The sequence below is a fragment of the Mesocricetus auratus genome, unplaced genomic scaffold, assembly GCF_017639785.1.
Source record: "Mesocricetus auratus isolate SY011 unplaced genomic scaffold, BCM_Maur_2.0 Super-Scaffold_100018, whole genome shotgun sequence".
Taxonomy (NCBI): domain Eukaryota; kingdom Metazoa; phylum Chordata; class Mammalia; order Rodentia; family Cricetidae; genus Mesocricetus; species Mesocricetus auratus.
The window spans coordinates 16,626,653-16,642,600 of NW_024429199.1; the positions used below are offsets into that span (position 1 = coordinate 16,626,653).

General features: G+C 42.9%; 1 protein-coding gene across 6 annotated transcripts in view; it reads left to right on the forward strand.

Moving 5' to 3' along the window:
* Positions 1-1,173: 1,173 nt before the first annotated feature.
* The window catches only part of Tpd52l1 (TPD52 like 1), a 113,631-nt gene continuing 98,856 nt past the window's right edge, over positions 1,174-15,948 (forward strand). For 5 of the 6 annotated variants that reach the window (XM_040728222.1, XM_040728228.1, XM_040728223.1 and 2 more), the window contains exon 1: positions 1,174-1,595. In XM_040728222.1, coding sequence (XP_040584156.1) covers positions 1,577-1,595 — 19 coding nt within the window. In that variant the 5' untranslated portion in view covers positions 1,174-1,576. Of the gene's footprint in view, positions 1,596-1,629; positions 1,776-15,948 lie in introns of those variants that run through there. The other variant, XM_040728226.1, reaches the window with a different exon arrangement.

The following is a 15,948-nucleotide window of genomic DNA, read 5'->3' on the forward strand; positions in this document are numbered from 1 at the left end:
CATAGTATATATGATGGTAGATGACTTAAGTGGATGTCAGGAACTACTTTTAGCTTGTTTTAACAGCTGCAAGTCAACTATATATAACCCAATGTTTAATTTCTAGGATTAAGAAGACCAACTGACTAGACTCTAAAAGTCTATTTAATTAATTATCTGGTTGCCACTTTGTACCAGCCTGGTCATTGTCACCAAAAGTCCTTAGGGTAAATGTCATGAAAATGGTTACATACCTGTGAGATCTTCAACACAGAACTGAGGAAAAACAAAACAAATACTGACATGTTTGTGTACAAGCCAGTATGCCTTTTTTTTTTTTAAGGAAAAGTGCATGATTCCATTCCTATTCATTGGGGTGGAGCTTTGAGAGCGACTTGGATGTGGATAAAATATGACTTACTGATTGCTCATTCACTATCTTTCCTGAGCTATAAATCTGCTTGAGGCTCTTTGGAGGGAATTATGGGATCTAATAAAATAACCACTTTCAACCTCACCAGACTTCCTCATCAATTTATTAAAGAGAAGAACTCTCTCTCACAGAAAAGACTAAGCTTAAGAAAATGCTAGCTTGTATTTCACGTAAGTTTGTGAGGTGTTGAGACACACTGGGGTAGACTGGGTAGGTAGACTGGTAGAGGTGAGGTGTGAGCTCCAAGTCACACTCTTTCTCGGCAACAAGGCAAATAAATGTCCCATCAATGTCTTAGGTCCGTGTTTCCACGTTCTTTCTCACTCAGATTTGCTTATAACTCCGAACTCCGTTATCCCAGCGCTTCTTTTGCCATTTGGAGTCATAAGCAAAAGTCTCAGAGTATTATAGTCGCCCCTATCAGGAGGCCAGATAGGGCTGCTCAACCTTGTGATTTCAACTCTCATTTGTTGCTTTTCTTTCTGACTTCCGCATGAGGCTGGATCTATGCGCAACACTAGCATGTTGTCGAGTGTCCCTAAGTGCCGCAGAGTGTGCTGAACTTTACAGAGGAAGGGTACACATTACAAAGCCTTAATAAACTGTCTTTTGGTCCGAGCTATATTGCTGTGTTCACAATGTTAGGTGAACCGATAACGTCAAGCGAGGTTTCTCTAAACAGGCATAAAAAACAAAGTTATGTAATGGTCAGTTGAGAAAAATATGGTACCGGGAGTCCCAGCAACCAAACACTACTATCTCCACCAGGACCGATGGTTCAGCAGTGTACCCTTAAAATCCTTACCTTCCTCTGGCCAACGCTTTTGCCAGCCTCTGGGCCAAATTGGTTGTCAGGGCATTCTAGAAGGAGCAGGAAGGGAAGCCTCCCGCTGGGTGCGCCGAGCGGCCGGCAGGTGGCGCCCGACCTGTGGCTTTTGCTCGCTCGGTGGACCAGGTGGACTGGAAGGGGCGGAGGTAACCAGCAGCGGCCAGTGGTGGCTGCCCGCAGTCCCCCACCCCTTCCACGCAGAGCTCGCCGCACGCGCGCCTGGAGAGGGCCCGAGAGCGGCAGGGCCAGCTGTCTTCCGAGCTCGGGCACCGCTGCCATCTGCTCCACGAGGCGTCCGCGTGTCCTCCGCCGCTCTCAGCTCCACGGCGGCCACCATGGAGGCGCAGGCACAAGGTGGGTGCTCGTCCGTCGCCCCCGAGGTCTGGTCCTGAGATGCACAGAGAGACTCTCTGCCTGTACTAGCTAACTTTACTCCTGGACCGACAGCAGGGACACCCTACGAGCACGGGAACTCCGCGCCTACGCGCCCCTTCGGGATCAGCCTTGCATCCCTAGCCTAACTCGGAAATTGCGGTGGGTCTGGGGACCAGGGAAGGGACCTGAGACTCGGAAACGGAGTGGCCCTCCTGCAGGGATTGTGTCCCTGTCTGCCTGACCCCTTCCCGCAGTCTGTCGCCCCCCCCACTTCCTCACCGTGGAGGGTGCCAAAAGGACCTGTTGTGCAGGCTCCGGATCGTTGCGCTCGCCTGCCCCCGGGGAGCGGGATCCTTGGGACTCCCGCCGTGGGCTCGCATTCATCTGTTCACAAGTGCGGGCGGGGGGGGGGGTGACACGGACGCGCGCTAAGGTGGTGGCCCTGTGGAGACCCTGTGTCCCTACTATGCAAGGGCTGAGGCAGGAGGATTGGCCTTCAAAAGCAAGAGAGCTTTACAAGCACGCTCCTGACCTCCAGATTGATAACCATATCCTGGTTTTCCTCGGTTATGGATAGATCCCTACCCCCACCCCCACCCCCAGTCGCACCAGGTGCCAGGCTGAATTAAGGGCCAGACTCATGCTCTGCGCTCCTGGTGTCCGCTGAAGGAGTCCAGAGAACTCTATAGGACCGTTCGAGACTAAGAGTGAAGAATCAGAGGTGGCCATATGTGGAGAGGAAGGGAGAAAGGCCCCGGGGTCCACTTTGGAAGCAACACTCAGAAGGAATGGGGGTGCATTACCGCCATCAGGACCACCGTTCTTCACTCTAAGGAATTCTGTGGTGCCTTTTAAATGCAACAAAGCCTAAACAAAACAAAAAGAAAGAAAAAGAAAAGAAAAAAAAAAGTAAGGCGCTTCATGACCTCATACACTTGTGTTCTAGGGGGCAAAAGCAGATTTTGGCAGTGCTTAGGTCTGGAGTCATTGAACCGGTTTGCGGCCAGGATCACAATAGTCTGAACAGCAGGAACCATACTCCTCATTGGTACTGTCAGCCAAGATCCTGCCAGGAAGCTGCAGCTTCCAGTCCCCTCCCACCCCCATTATCTTAATAGGAAAGGAGGGTACAGCTGAAGGTGGAAGAAATTCTTTAATAGCTGCGAAGGAAGCCAGTCCAGTGTGTGTGTGCGTGTGTGCGCGTGTGGAATTGTAAGGTCCACTGCAAGAGTCTTGTAATGGGAAAGTTTGGGCTCAACCCTCCAAAGCATGAGCAAGTGGGATGTACGGCCAGTGGGCAATGTGGGGTCAGTGGGTGCAGAATTACTCGGGAAAGCATCAGGAAGCTGTGAGAGGATTTCTGCCAAATTGCTTCTGGACTAAAAGATTCTTCCTTGAGGCAGGCCATGTGATCAGTCATGAGATGGGGTGGGAGGGCTTCTGTGGAGGATGAGGGAGCTGCCCCAAAGCTGAAGGTGAACTGGTGTTGAGGCTAAACTGACAGAACAGAGTTCTTTGAGGAGATCTGCACCTAACAGAAGCTTACAGATGGGTCTTTCGGGCAGTTCCTGCTGACTTCAGCAAGCAGAGAGTCTCAGTTGTTGGTCAAATTCAAAAGCAGAGGTCCTAGTGGACACCTTTGTGTCTGAACGGAAGAAGACACTGACAATATTGGAGCTTTCCAACCTGACTTTCAGGTTAAAATGCATTTATCTCTAAGTATTGATGGAAACTTAGCTCCATGGCCCTCCCAATGACACCAGAATCTGTGCTGGAGAGATGGTTCAGAGTTAAGAGCCTCTTGTAGAGGATCTAAGTTTGGTCCAACATCTACACCCATATTGGTGGCTCATAACTGCCTGTAACTCCAGCTCAGGGGAATCAGATGCTCTCTTCTGGTCTCTGTGAGCAACATACACACACAGACACACACACCACACACCAAAACCTGGATTCTCAAATCCGTTGTATATCTGCATAAGGACTTTTATACATCTCCTGTATACTTCAATTGTCTCCAGATCTTTTATAAAACTGATCCAACCAGATGTCATGGAAATAACTATTATATATATTATTAATATACATGTATATTAATGACAGTGGCAAAAGGTCTGTACATGCTCAGATAGTTTATTCAGTTATTATTTATGTGCATTTGACCACATCCAAGTTTGAAGAACCCATAAATATGGGACTAAGTGGACTGGGCTGATCCCATTTCAGTCACTTTGGAGTCCCTAGGGCCTAAATATGAGTATGCTTGAAAGCTATCCAAGCAATCCTACTACCCCATAAGGTAGGGAAAGAATTATATTAATTAAAAAGCATCAACCCAAATTCTGAAGACATCTGAAACAGTAGACTATGTACTGATATTAATAGCTTGCATTATCTGTGAGCAAATATCTCAGTGCTTTCTTTTTCCAAACACAGTATTGGGAAGATGACAACCAGAATTGATTTCTCCCTCATGCAACTTGTGGTAGAGGGTGAGATGAATATTAACCTGACATTTACTTCACAAATTAAAATGTAAGATCACCACATATTAATGACAGGAAAGTGGGCCATGTGGTATGATGAGAGCATAGACTTTAGGCCTACTTGTCAATAGTCAAAATAGCTTAGGCTGTTTCTTTTGTCGGTCTCTATTCTCAATGTTTTATATGCATTGACTCACACCGTGTACATAGCACCCGAGGAGGTAGGTAAAGTTGCCATTCCCATTTCAGAGCAGGTAAGCTAGAAACTAGATTCCTTGTTTATGGATAAATAGGCAAGAAGTAACAAAGTGGGTGTTGTGAGTGCCCATCCCGCTCAAACCCTGGACTTGGAAAGGAAAGCTAAAACCCGAGTCTTAACTGCCTCTTCAGCTGCCCTACGATACCCTCCCCTCTGCCCTCATGGCTGGATGGAACTGAGTGGAACACTAAATAAGTGTTTGCTCTTATATTCTAAAATAGCCCTGCGATTTCCAAGGTGTAAGCTTCTACATGTGGTTGATCTTAGAATTTTCTGGACTGGAGATGGTTTATCTTTCTTCCCCTTTTCTCCTTCTGCCTCTAAATCTAGAGGAAAGCAAATATGAGATCAGATTGGCCACCAGTGACTAGAGCCCCTTGCTGCACACAGGTGCTGGAGATGTGGGCTGTCCACATAGCTCAGAAATGTATACGCAGGTCTTTGAAAGTCTCCTGGGAGTGAAATTCTCTAAAACATGTTCATTGGCTTTGTGCAAGAGGAAATTACTTCCTGCAAAACGAGAACACATGCTAAAGGGTTGGCAGGGTGGGAGCAGGGGGATAATGCGTGGGCGATTTTGTGAGAAGGGGCTGTTGAGCAGAGGGAAGTGGGAAGCCCCCAGTGGGAAAAGCACTGCCTAAGTGCTTTTCACTGGCCATGGAGAAGTTTGCCTTCATGTATTTGATATGTAGTCTCTGACAGGTGTTTCACTGTCACAACTGTGACACAACTGTGAACGAGATGGGCATTCACGACTGTATCAAAGTTTGAATTTCGATCGCAGACGTGTATGAATTATCTCTCCCTGTCACCTCATGTGGTGAAGGCTTAATTTCTCTATGGTATTTGCCATTATTGAGAGGTGGTTCCATCATGAAGACTGGAGCCTAATCAATGTGTTAATCTGTTGATGACTTCATAATTTGTTGGCAGGACTGGGTGTTAGTGGGAAGTGGGACCCAGATAATGAAGTGGGTGCCTGAGACTTTTCTGTTGAATGGAATCCTGCTCTGCTGTCTGCTTGCAACAAGGCAAGCAACTGTGTTTCACAGGTGTCCAAAATGCTATGACACTCTGCCCCGTAAAGTTGCTGAACTCATGAACCTAAATAATATTTTTCAAGTTACAAGTTGTTTTCTCAAAGCATTGTGTCACAGCAAAAAGTGCTAACTGGCCCACAGTATTCTGATACTAGACCATGGCAGCCAACTACAATTTCTAGTCAACTACTTGACAAAGGGAATAGCTGACACTCTACAGGGAGCAATTTTTGTTGAGCTATGATGTTTAATAGTTGAAATGGCTTCACATTCTTCTCATCGAATGGCATTTTCAGTTTTTGATGTCTGTATTAGGGCAGAACCCCATGACTGAGAAACACCTGGAGTAAGGGAATTTGGATAGGAATGTACCATCCTCCTGAAACATGCAGCAGCCATTTTAAATGCAAGTTCCTGGTCCCTTCAACTGTATCTTAATGTTGTATTGCATCTCTGCTTCGAGGTCACACAGCCTCTCCCATTCTGACTATGGAGAGTCTCTGCCTGCCTCTGGTAAAAACACATGATTGTGTTAAAACTCTGCCTGGCTAAATCTGGTTAAACTGCACAACTCAAGAGACTCAAATTAACCACATCTATAATGATAGCTTTTTCATGTAAATTAATATTTGAACACTCCAGATTGTAGGATTTGAGGTCCATTATTCAGCCTACTGCAATAACTCCCTTTTCAGACACTTTACTTGAGAGAATTCCTAAAGCCCATAAATGACACGAAGTTAATAAATGCTGGATTATTTCTACCTGTTTGCAAATCCTATTAAAATGACAGTGCCATATTGACTTATATTACACTTTGCTCAAGACCCTAGTTCCAGAAAGGAACTAGATGGATTATATAAATAAAACACAACTCAATATAAATTAGAAAAGAAATAAAGAAAGGTAGGAACAGAAAATCAGCCAGGAATGATGGCCTGTGAAATATACTCAATTGTGTAGCTTTTACTCTACAGAAAGTGAACTCTCTTTTATAACATTAATTTATTTTGTATGGGTATGAGCACACGTGCCATACATATGTGGGGTGGTCAGAGAACAATTTTCAGGAATTGGTTCTGTCCTTTGACCATGGGGTTCCCAGGGATTGAACTCAGGTCATCAGGTTTAGTGGCAAGCACCTTTCTTTATCTACTAGCCATCTAGCTAGCTCCCCAAAAGTGAGGACTTGCTTGTATAAAAAGTAAGCCATTGTGTTACAAAATAATATTCTTTCTTCCCTGCCAAGTAGCAACAGATGCCTATATGATTAGATTACTTTAGGAGAAAATTTACATTTTATTCAAAAATTGTATTTCATTTCAGACAATATAATCACAAGATTAGCACAATGAACTTTACCTGCTAAAATTTTGTAAAAATTAATACATATATGTATGTATTTAGTGTAGGGGTGCACATATGCCACAGTGTTCTTGTGGTGGTCAGGAGACAATCTGTGGGAACTGGTCTTCCTGCTGTATGGATTCAGTTCAACAGGTGTCTTAGTTAGGGTTTCTGTTGCTGTGATGAAACACCATGACCAAAAAGCAAGGTGGGGAGGGAAGGGTTTATTTGGCTTATAATTCGGTAGTTCTGTTCATCACTGAAGAAGTCAGAGCAACAACTCAAACAGGGCTGGATCTCAGAGGCAGGAAGTGATTCAGAGGCCATGGAGAGGTGCTGCTTACTGGCTTGCTTACAATGGCTTGCTCAACCCACCTTTATATAGAACCTAGATCCAGCAGCCCAAGGATGGCACCACTCACCATGGGTTGGGCTCTCCCCCATTGATCACTAAATAAGAAAATGCCCTCCAGCTGGATCTCAAGGAGGCACTTCCTCTGATGACTCTAGCTCGTGTAAAGTTGACAGACACAACCAGCCAGTACATCAGGCTTGGTAGAAAGTGTCTTCACCTGCTAAACCATCTCATGCAGATATTTGGTCATATTATAAATTCTTGTTGCAGTTCAAACAGATCTCAAATCAGAGCATGATAATATAGATGCTGTAGTCAGCTGGAACCCATCTTGATTTGCTCTCCCTAACATATACATACTTAGCTTCTTAATATTCTGAGTAGGTGGATTCTGTAAATTTATTTTTCAAAAAACTCACAAGCAGAGTGTCCATTTTGGAAGACTTCCTACTTACCATTATATAACAACTAGTAAACAGTTCAGAAAAATATTGATTCGATTAAATAAATAAACATTCTAGCAAGTGTGTATTGATCGTTATCATAATAACAAATAATTGACAAGTGCTTGCTTCCAGTAGACATTGGGGCATGTGTAGTTAAGTTCTCAGAATCAAGGAAACCTGCCTCAACTTTAGTTCTGTCATCCTTACCTGAAAATTCAGCAGATTCTGTTGAGGTACTGGTTTCTCTGGGCCTTGACTTCTTCCCGAGTGGACTGAAGATAATAGCTCTGATGTTCTGGGTCCTAAAGTAGTGTCAGTTAATTTATCCAAGGTGCTTGAAATGCTTCCCTGAACATGGCAGCACTGGGTCATTTTTGTCGTTGCCTGTCTCCGCCCATGCGAAGCCCAGCACTTGCATTGTTTTAGTGAAGTATGTGTAGTGATGCCATCCAGTAGGGATCTTTACTTTTAACTCCTTTGCAGACAGGAAAACTGCAGTGAGAAAGACAAACTCCAATTCCAGTTCTGCTGAATTGGAAATACATGCTTCCCCAGGTTACTCCATTGTCTCTCAGTGGGGACTCAGCCACACACCAAAGGGTGCAACAATGACAGGTAGCAGAGTTAAGAATCCATCACCATGAGTGACACTTCATAGAGCTGGAAGATGGCTATTTCCACCCCAATGGGAGTTTCAGAAAGCTAATTAGAACTAATTCACACTGAAAATGATAATAACGTTAGACTTGCTATTCCCAGTTACACACTGTAAACGTTAAAAACTCCATCAAACTTAAAAGGAAGGTAATACTGTTTTCATTGTCTTAGGTAAGGATACAGAATTATAGGATGGTTAATCCAATATTGCTTATCTTAGGAAACTTAGAAATGTTGGAGTATGCCAGTGTGGATGGGGAAATTTCACAGGGCCTTCCTCCTAGATGAAGAGCCACAGGAAATCAATGACTGCTGGGAAAATGAGAACAAGTTTTCTCCAGAGATGAGCTCCCAGATACTTAAACATGTACAAGCAACACTAATGGGCTCAGTAGAATATATATATATATATATATGTATATATACATACATATACATGTATGTATATATATATGTATATATATAATTAGAGAAGATCAAAAATTTGATTATGAAGGGCAGACATGGAAGGAAGTTGGAATGGGGCTAGATACAGTCATCATGTATGAAATTCTCAAAATATTTAAAAATTTAAATGTAAAAACTGTCAGAGCCTGGATTTGAATTCAGTTAGACTCCATACTTGAGGTTTCAGTTACTCTCTGTGTCAACCCCTTGTGCTGGCTTGCATAGCAATTGGTGTACCCAGTTGCAAATAATAAACTCACTTTATATTTGACACTCAGAGCAGCTTTTGAAAGGCAGATGTTAATTGCACTGTTCATTCTGTACGTGGGTAGGTCGAGGTCATGGAATTAAAGGTGATTTGGCATCTCTGAGACCTTTGAGAATTTTCTTCCTTATATGGCAGGTTGGGGGCTGAGGTTAGGAGCTTATTGAGTCAATCTGACTACAGCACCTACATTATTATATTCTGATTGTGGTTAGAATCAGGTAGCTGGGTTTGTTTACAGGAGGAAGAATTGTGTTAAATCATCCAACCTGGCTTCACAGAAATAGTACAGAGTTTTCTCACCAGCTCTAGGAATAGTCAGTTTAAATAGTTTAAATGTTCCATTTGTTTGCCCGTATCTATTAATAACAGTATTTTTGGATGTCATCTCTCTCTCTCTCTCTCTCTCTCTCTCTCTCTCTCTCTCTCTCTCTCTCTCTCTCTCTCTCTCTCTCTCTCTCTCTCTGTGTGTGTGTGTGTGTGTGGTCTAGAAGTCTTTCTCTATTACTATCCACTGTATTTTCAAAGCCAGGCTCTCTCATTAATTTGGTGCTCACTGTTTAGGCTAGACTGACCATCCACCAAGCCCCTGGGGTCCCTCCCTGCTATCACTGGGATTATAGATGGTTGGCAGTTCACTTGGACACTAAGGACCTAAATTTAGGTCTCTATACTTGAGCTATCCCCTCATCCTCACTCTCAGCACTTTTTAAAGAAACTAAAAGTGATGGGATCTTTGTGTTTACTTCTGGAAAATGGGACTTTTATTCTTCCAACACTGACTAAAAGGACTAACTGTAAAAAGTATCCCCCTTCAAGATTTTGTTTTGTCACCTAAACATTATAATACATAACTGTTTAGATGAAAAATGTTTTATTCATTTAATTCTCTCCTGTGCATATTAGCATAACACCTACTTTAAGAGAGTACCTGATGAAACTGGGGGGGGGGCCAAGAAAGGAAAAGAAAAACAGAGGATGTGCCACTAAACTACTAGCAAGGTTTGTTACCATGGTCTAAAGCAGTGGGTCTCAGCCCTTTGGGGATTGAATGACCTTTCCACAGGGGTCACCTAAGACCATCCTAAATATCAGATGATTCCTAACAGCAGCACAACTACAGTTATGAAGCAGCAACAAAAATGATGTTGTGGTTGGGAGTCACCACAACATGAGGAACTGTTTGAAAGGGTGGCAGCATTAGGAAGGTTGAACCACTAGTCTAAGATGGTTCAACTTAACACCTTAGACTAGTCTACCTCAGTCACCCACTTGGCTGGCTCTCAATGTATAGACATAGTCACCATTACTGCTGTTCTGGAATTCTCCCAGTGATTCTTGGAAGCCACTTGTTAAGCTTCCTGAGTTATGACATGACTAAGAACACATGGAAGATGACTGTAAAATGCAAACTTTCAAACATGTCTTGCCCTGCCGCATTCCAGTCGAGTGTCTATGGAAGTAAGACATAACTTGCTTAAAATATATGCATTCAGTTAAGAATTATTATTGATATACTGACTGGGAAAGGCAACAAAACACTGATGTATTTGAATAAAACTCAGGCTAAAACGAAGCATCCTGTCCTCATGTAACGATATGTTTTAAAGAGCATCTCTCAGTGTGTTTGGTGTATAAATGTGTATTTGATATATAAGACATGATATTCCCAGAATAAAACCACAAGTCTACAATACCCTTAGTCATCAACAAATTGCTTTTTTTTTTGTATGGGACAAACTCGTACTTTACTGTAACCAGAAAATGCCCCATACTGAAAATCTGTGAGTATGTTAGACCTTGTCTCCAAAGTTGCCCATAGTTATTTCTATCCTAGGGAAAATTGTATTTTCTCTGACATGATTTAAAATGTGTCATCCTTTTCAACCCCTGAAAAATTGCAAAATAGGGTTTTCTTCTTCTAGCTAGAAATTTCTTCTGTGGATTGTTAACAAGAGCATCCTGTCAGAAGGATCTAAAATCATTTGAAAGAAAAGGAAAATTTGGGGTGAGGGGAGTGGGAAGGACTTCTGTAGATATCTCTATTTTAGAGTCTGGATGTTGGGTGTTTGTGGGGTTTTTCCCCATTTTTTATTCTACACATGAATGAACCGAGAGCAGCAATAATGAGAGAGAGAGAGAGAGAGAGAGAGAGAGAGAGAGAGAGAGAGAGAGAGAGAGAGAGAGAGAGAGAGAGAGAGAGAGAGAGAGAGAGAAAAACACTGTGTATATTTCCCAACATTTCAGTTTCCAAAATGATTCATTTCTACATAGTGACATCAGGGAAAGATAATTTCCCTTACTTCACAAGGCAGGCTAGGAGGGAAGTATACTTCTTGTCCCTTGTTCCTTTTTAACTGCTGAAGAATTCCAGGAGGTCCTAGGATATGCACAATTTGTTTCAAACAACTGGTAGAAATTCAAGGGTTGAGGGGAATTGGGGTCATGGTGTTTTGAATTCACTTGTTTATAAAGTTGCTGATTTCCTTTCTTAAGAGAGCTGGGCAAAAACATTAATTTTATCAAGGACTGCCATTTTATATCTTGCTATCCAAAATCTTATAGTAAGATGTAAATAGGAATTTTGATGAGCTTTTCTAGTAGGAGAAACAGTAAAAACACATTCATATTTGTCTTAACCCCATGTTTTAGGTACTCACTGCTAAGTCTACTTGATTGCAGCAACCAAGGAATTGATAACTTGAAATAAACAGCTGTATCATAGATGTGTGACCTCAGGTAAACTCAGAGCTCAGTGCCTCTGTTCTGTTGACTCTAGGCTATCATAGAGGTGTATCACTTTTTCCCTCAGATGAATCTCTGAAGGCCAGGACCAAACCTGAACTCTTCAGAATTTGTTTGTCCCTTTTGTCTCACTCACAAGGTTAAGGAAATTAAATATTACATAATGCTATCTTTTAAATTATGTTTGGTATCTATTTGATTTGAAAAAAAGAGAGAATTAGTACCCCTTCCCTTCTTATCCTCTATTTCTCCCTCTCTTAACACCCAGTCCACATGTGACAGACATGTCTGCAGTATTATATAGTTGACTATTATCACTTCATTCCTTTGAGTTTCAGTATCCCAGACTCTCTTCTCCTCTCTCCTCTGTCTTTTCTCCTCCCCCTGCCCTCTCTCCTTCACAAACCTCTTCTCCTTTGGCAAACCCTAGAACTCAGGCCTTGGCTTGCACTTCCTTTATGCGTACACTCATTGTCCTGGCCATCTCTTCATGAAACATGGTGTTGGATTCAGTCTACCTGATAGCCACCAGAGTGTTTATTTTTCCCATCCATTTTGCTTGCTGTGTCTGCATACTCACTGAGATGTACACGTAGATTTCCAGTGTGCAACACCAACTGTGTTTTCAAAGTATACTTAGACTTGAGTAGCTCACCCCCTACCTCTGCTTATACTGCTCTGGGCCAGACCAGTATGTCTCTCTCCCGTCCTCCCAGGACTCCTTAGCTCTTTGTTTCTCTGCTTTTTCTCAGGCTTCTCTTTGGCCTTGAAAGCTCAGCAGAACTAGTCAGATCGATGCTCTTACTCTTCGATCCCTTTGCTGCTTCTTGAGAACCTTTCGAGGTCTTCCCTCCTTATTCCTCCAGCGCTCTTCCTCAGATGCCCCCCTCTGGTTGTTTTCTCCCCTTCTTTGACCCTTTTCCAAATGCTGCTCTCAGCCTGACCTGAAGACCTGGCAGCTGGACCATGTTGTTGGGAGGAAGCTCTTCTTTGGTATCTCACCCTTGTGCACAGCTCATCTTCTGAGCATTTATGGCTCATTTGTTTTTCTGGACAGGTTTCCAAGGTTGTCCCATTGTATGGAACAGCGTTAATTGCTGTTGGCAGACACAGAACGCATTTGCAGCTCCTATTATAAATCAAAGTCTCCTATTGCAGTATTACTCTTCTGCAACACACACCACTGTAGAAACACAGACCTGGCCTACATCAGTTGGTTACATCAGCCTTGGAATCAGGGCCCGGGGAAATAGTACACGGGTGCTATTCTGACAACTGCTATTGCTGGGTGTAGCAAACTGTCTTTTGCCTTTAGCCAACCAAGATGTTGTGTTGCTTTTGTCAGCATCCATGAAGCTAGACTGCTTATTTTTCAACTTGCAAGTAGGGTAAAATCTTGCCTTCCAGAATTTCTGCTTCCTGTGCTGAATCTTTTTTGTTATCTCCATGTCCATCTGCTATAGTTTTGTTTTTGTTTTTGTTTTTGTTTTGTTTTGGTTTTTCTTTTGGCCCTGTATTCTTTGGAGGCCTGTAACCCAACTCCCAAATAAATCTCAAGGGGTGTTATTCTTTCTTATGAATACCCTGCCTTAGCTTGGCTTGTTTCTTGTCAGCTTTTCTTAAATTGTCCTGTCTATCTTTTCCCCCTGGGATTTTCCTTTCTCTATTTCTGTATATCTTTCTTTACTTCTTACTCTGGCTGGCCATGTAGCTGGTTGACTGGCCCCTTGTGTCCTCTTCTCCTCCTTCTCATGTTCCGTGATCTCCTCTCCCCAAATTTCTCCTCCTATTTATTCTCTCTGCGTGCCAGCTCCAGCTCTTCTTTCTCTTGCCTCACTATTGGTCGTTCGGCTCTTTATTAGACCAATCAGGTGTTTTAGACAGGCAAAGTGACACAGCTTCACAGGGTTAAACAAATGCAACATAAAAGAATGCAACACACCTTTGTATCCTTAATCAGATGTTCCATAGCATATAGAATGTAAAACATCTTTAATATTCTACAACAATCTATTTCTGGGTGAGCCTTTGTTTAAAGTGAGAACTCCGTTTGCTGACTTGAACCTCTCTTCTGTCTTCTAAATCATGCCCTGAGTTCCCAAGAGTCCAGAGTTTCCTGGTTAAATAGTTCTGCTGTGTGGCTCTGTTTACATGAACTTAACATGGGCAGAGCCTGCTGCTGAAGAGCTGGTACATAGGTTTCAGAGGAGATGAAGAGCTGTCTGATTTTGGGGGTACTAGAAGGAGTATACTGAACTTGCCATTAAGGAACTAGTTCTCAAAGTCTATTCCCTTGGTCAACATCATGGACTTCACCAGGGAACTTGTTAGAAAAGCAAACTTGGTGGTTCTATCTTGGGCCAACGAAGTCAGAATCTCTGGGTATGGGCCACTGATGTAAAGTCAGCAGTCTGGAATGAGTGCTTGTAGCAGACAGACTCTCGCTGAGTCCTAGTGACTGCTGACTTGCGTTTTATTCACACACATCCTGTCCTGGAGAGCATAGCCAAGGCTAGGACTTCCTTCCAACCCACAAAACAAATGTGACAGGCGTGCTGAGAGGTAGTTCCCCTGTTTACCTTGCTTAGTAAAGGTCCAGCTTCACAGACGGGAGACCCTCCTTGTGAGCAGATAAGCAAGCAGCTATGCTGTAGAAATTGACCTGCCAAGGAAATGTGGGTTAGTTTATGGAAGCTGGCAGCTCTTCTAGTATTTAACCAGGAAAGCAAAAACCTGGGTTCTTAGGTCAGGGAAAACGAATCAGCTAACAGCTGTATGAACCTTGGATATAGTTGTTTTGTGTGTGTGTGTGTGGTGTCCTGTCCTGTCCTGTCCTGTCCCATCCTGCCCCCTGCCCCTCCCTCCCGGCCCCATTGAGCTGCTAGGTGACCATGAATCTCCTGACACTTAGTTGTTGCCTTGTGAGACCCTGAGCAGAGGACCCAATTTCTGACCTACAGAAATTGAAGAAAATGGTTATGTGTTGCTTCAAGCAGAAGCAGCAATCAATAAAAGTCCATGTAGAGAGGAGGACAGGCTGTGTGTGTTTCCCTTGGGAGCCAGCCTTGGGTTCTGTGTGATTGACGGCGTGTCCTGGTGCTTCTAGATACAATCACACCTTGCTTCCCCCATAGACACACTTAATATTTCTCTCCCCTGATCTTTGCAGTAGTCCTCCTATAATGATAATCGAGGCTATATAGGGAAAAACAATATATTTATTTATCAGGGAGAGAGAGAGTCGCACATACCAGGAGTTAGAAGCTTGGCTGGCTTCCAGGAGAAAAAGAGGGAGGCCCCTTTTCCTTTCACTACCTTTTATCTCTACCTTGACCCCGCCCTGTTGGGCGGGTAGCTTTGTGGGGTTCACTCCTACAATTCCCCTTTTAGTCTAAATAGAAGATTTAAATTTGATACAAACTCAAACATATACAACATATATACATAGAGGGTGATAATTAAGTTATAATCTACTTATCCTAAACTAAACATATCCATTCCACCTAAATTCTAAACTTATCCGAAAGGGATGCCTAAGTCTGAACACCTCCTTCCGGTTCCAACCCTAAATAATTGCAAATTACACTAACAGGGGTAAACTATCCTTTTATGTCAATAGTAGGGAGAGGGGACGTGGAATTCTCAAAGTTACTTCCTGCTGAAGTGGGACGATGACAATCATGGGGACCTGTGGGAAAAAATTGTTAGTATAACAAGAGTCTTAAATAGGTCGTTTTGCAGGAGAGGCTTGACTGAAGTTCCGGATTAGATTTCTGATTTTGATTGAAGCTCTTGTCTGAAGCTCTGATCAGATTGTAGAAGATGCACTGTATCAGTTCCTTGGCCTGACAATGTGTCGGGTGATGTAGTTCCAAGCTGGTTTCAGGATGGTGCCTGTCAGGTGGGGTCGATGATGTGGGGCAGTTTAGATGTATCCAGTCGAATCAAGCAGATTTGGGAAAGTGAATCCACATTCTCTTTCTGAAGCAGTTGAAGATCACTGTCCAGAAATCCCTTTGTCTCTAGAAAACTGAAATATTAATGTTAGCACAGAAATTCTTAACTTCTATGTGTATGAATACTGGAAAAGGCAACCCTGAGGAAGATAATACACATGAAGGAGATTAGAGTTTTAGAAAAATCAAATATACACAGATGACAGTCCCCATATATGTATATCTTTTTTGATGTTGTTTCTGTCTTATATCAATGGCTCTTTGATATAATACAGAAAGTCTGAATTACATTTTAACAATATGCTTGGGTTTAAAGCAGGAGAGCCAAT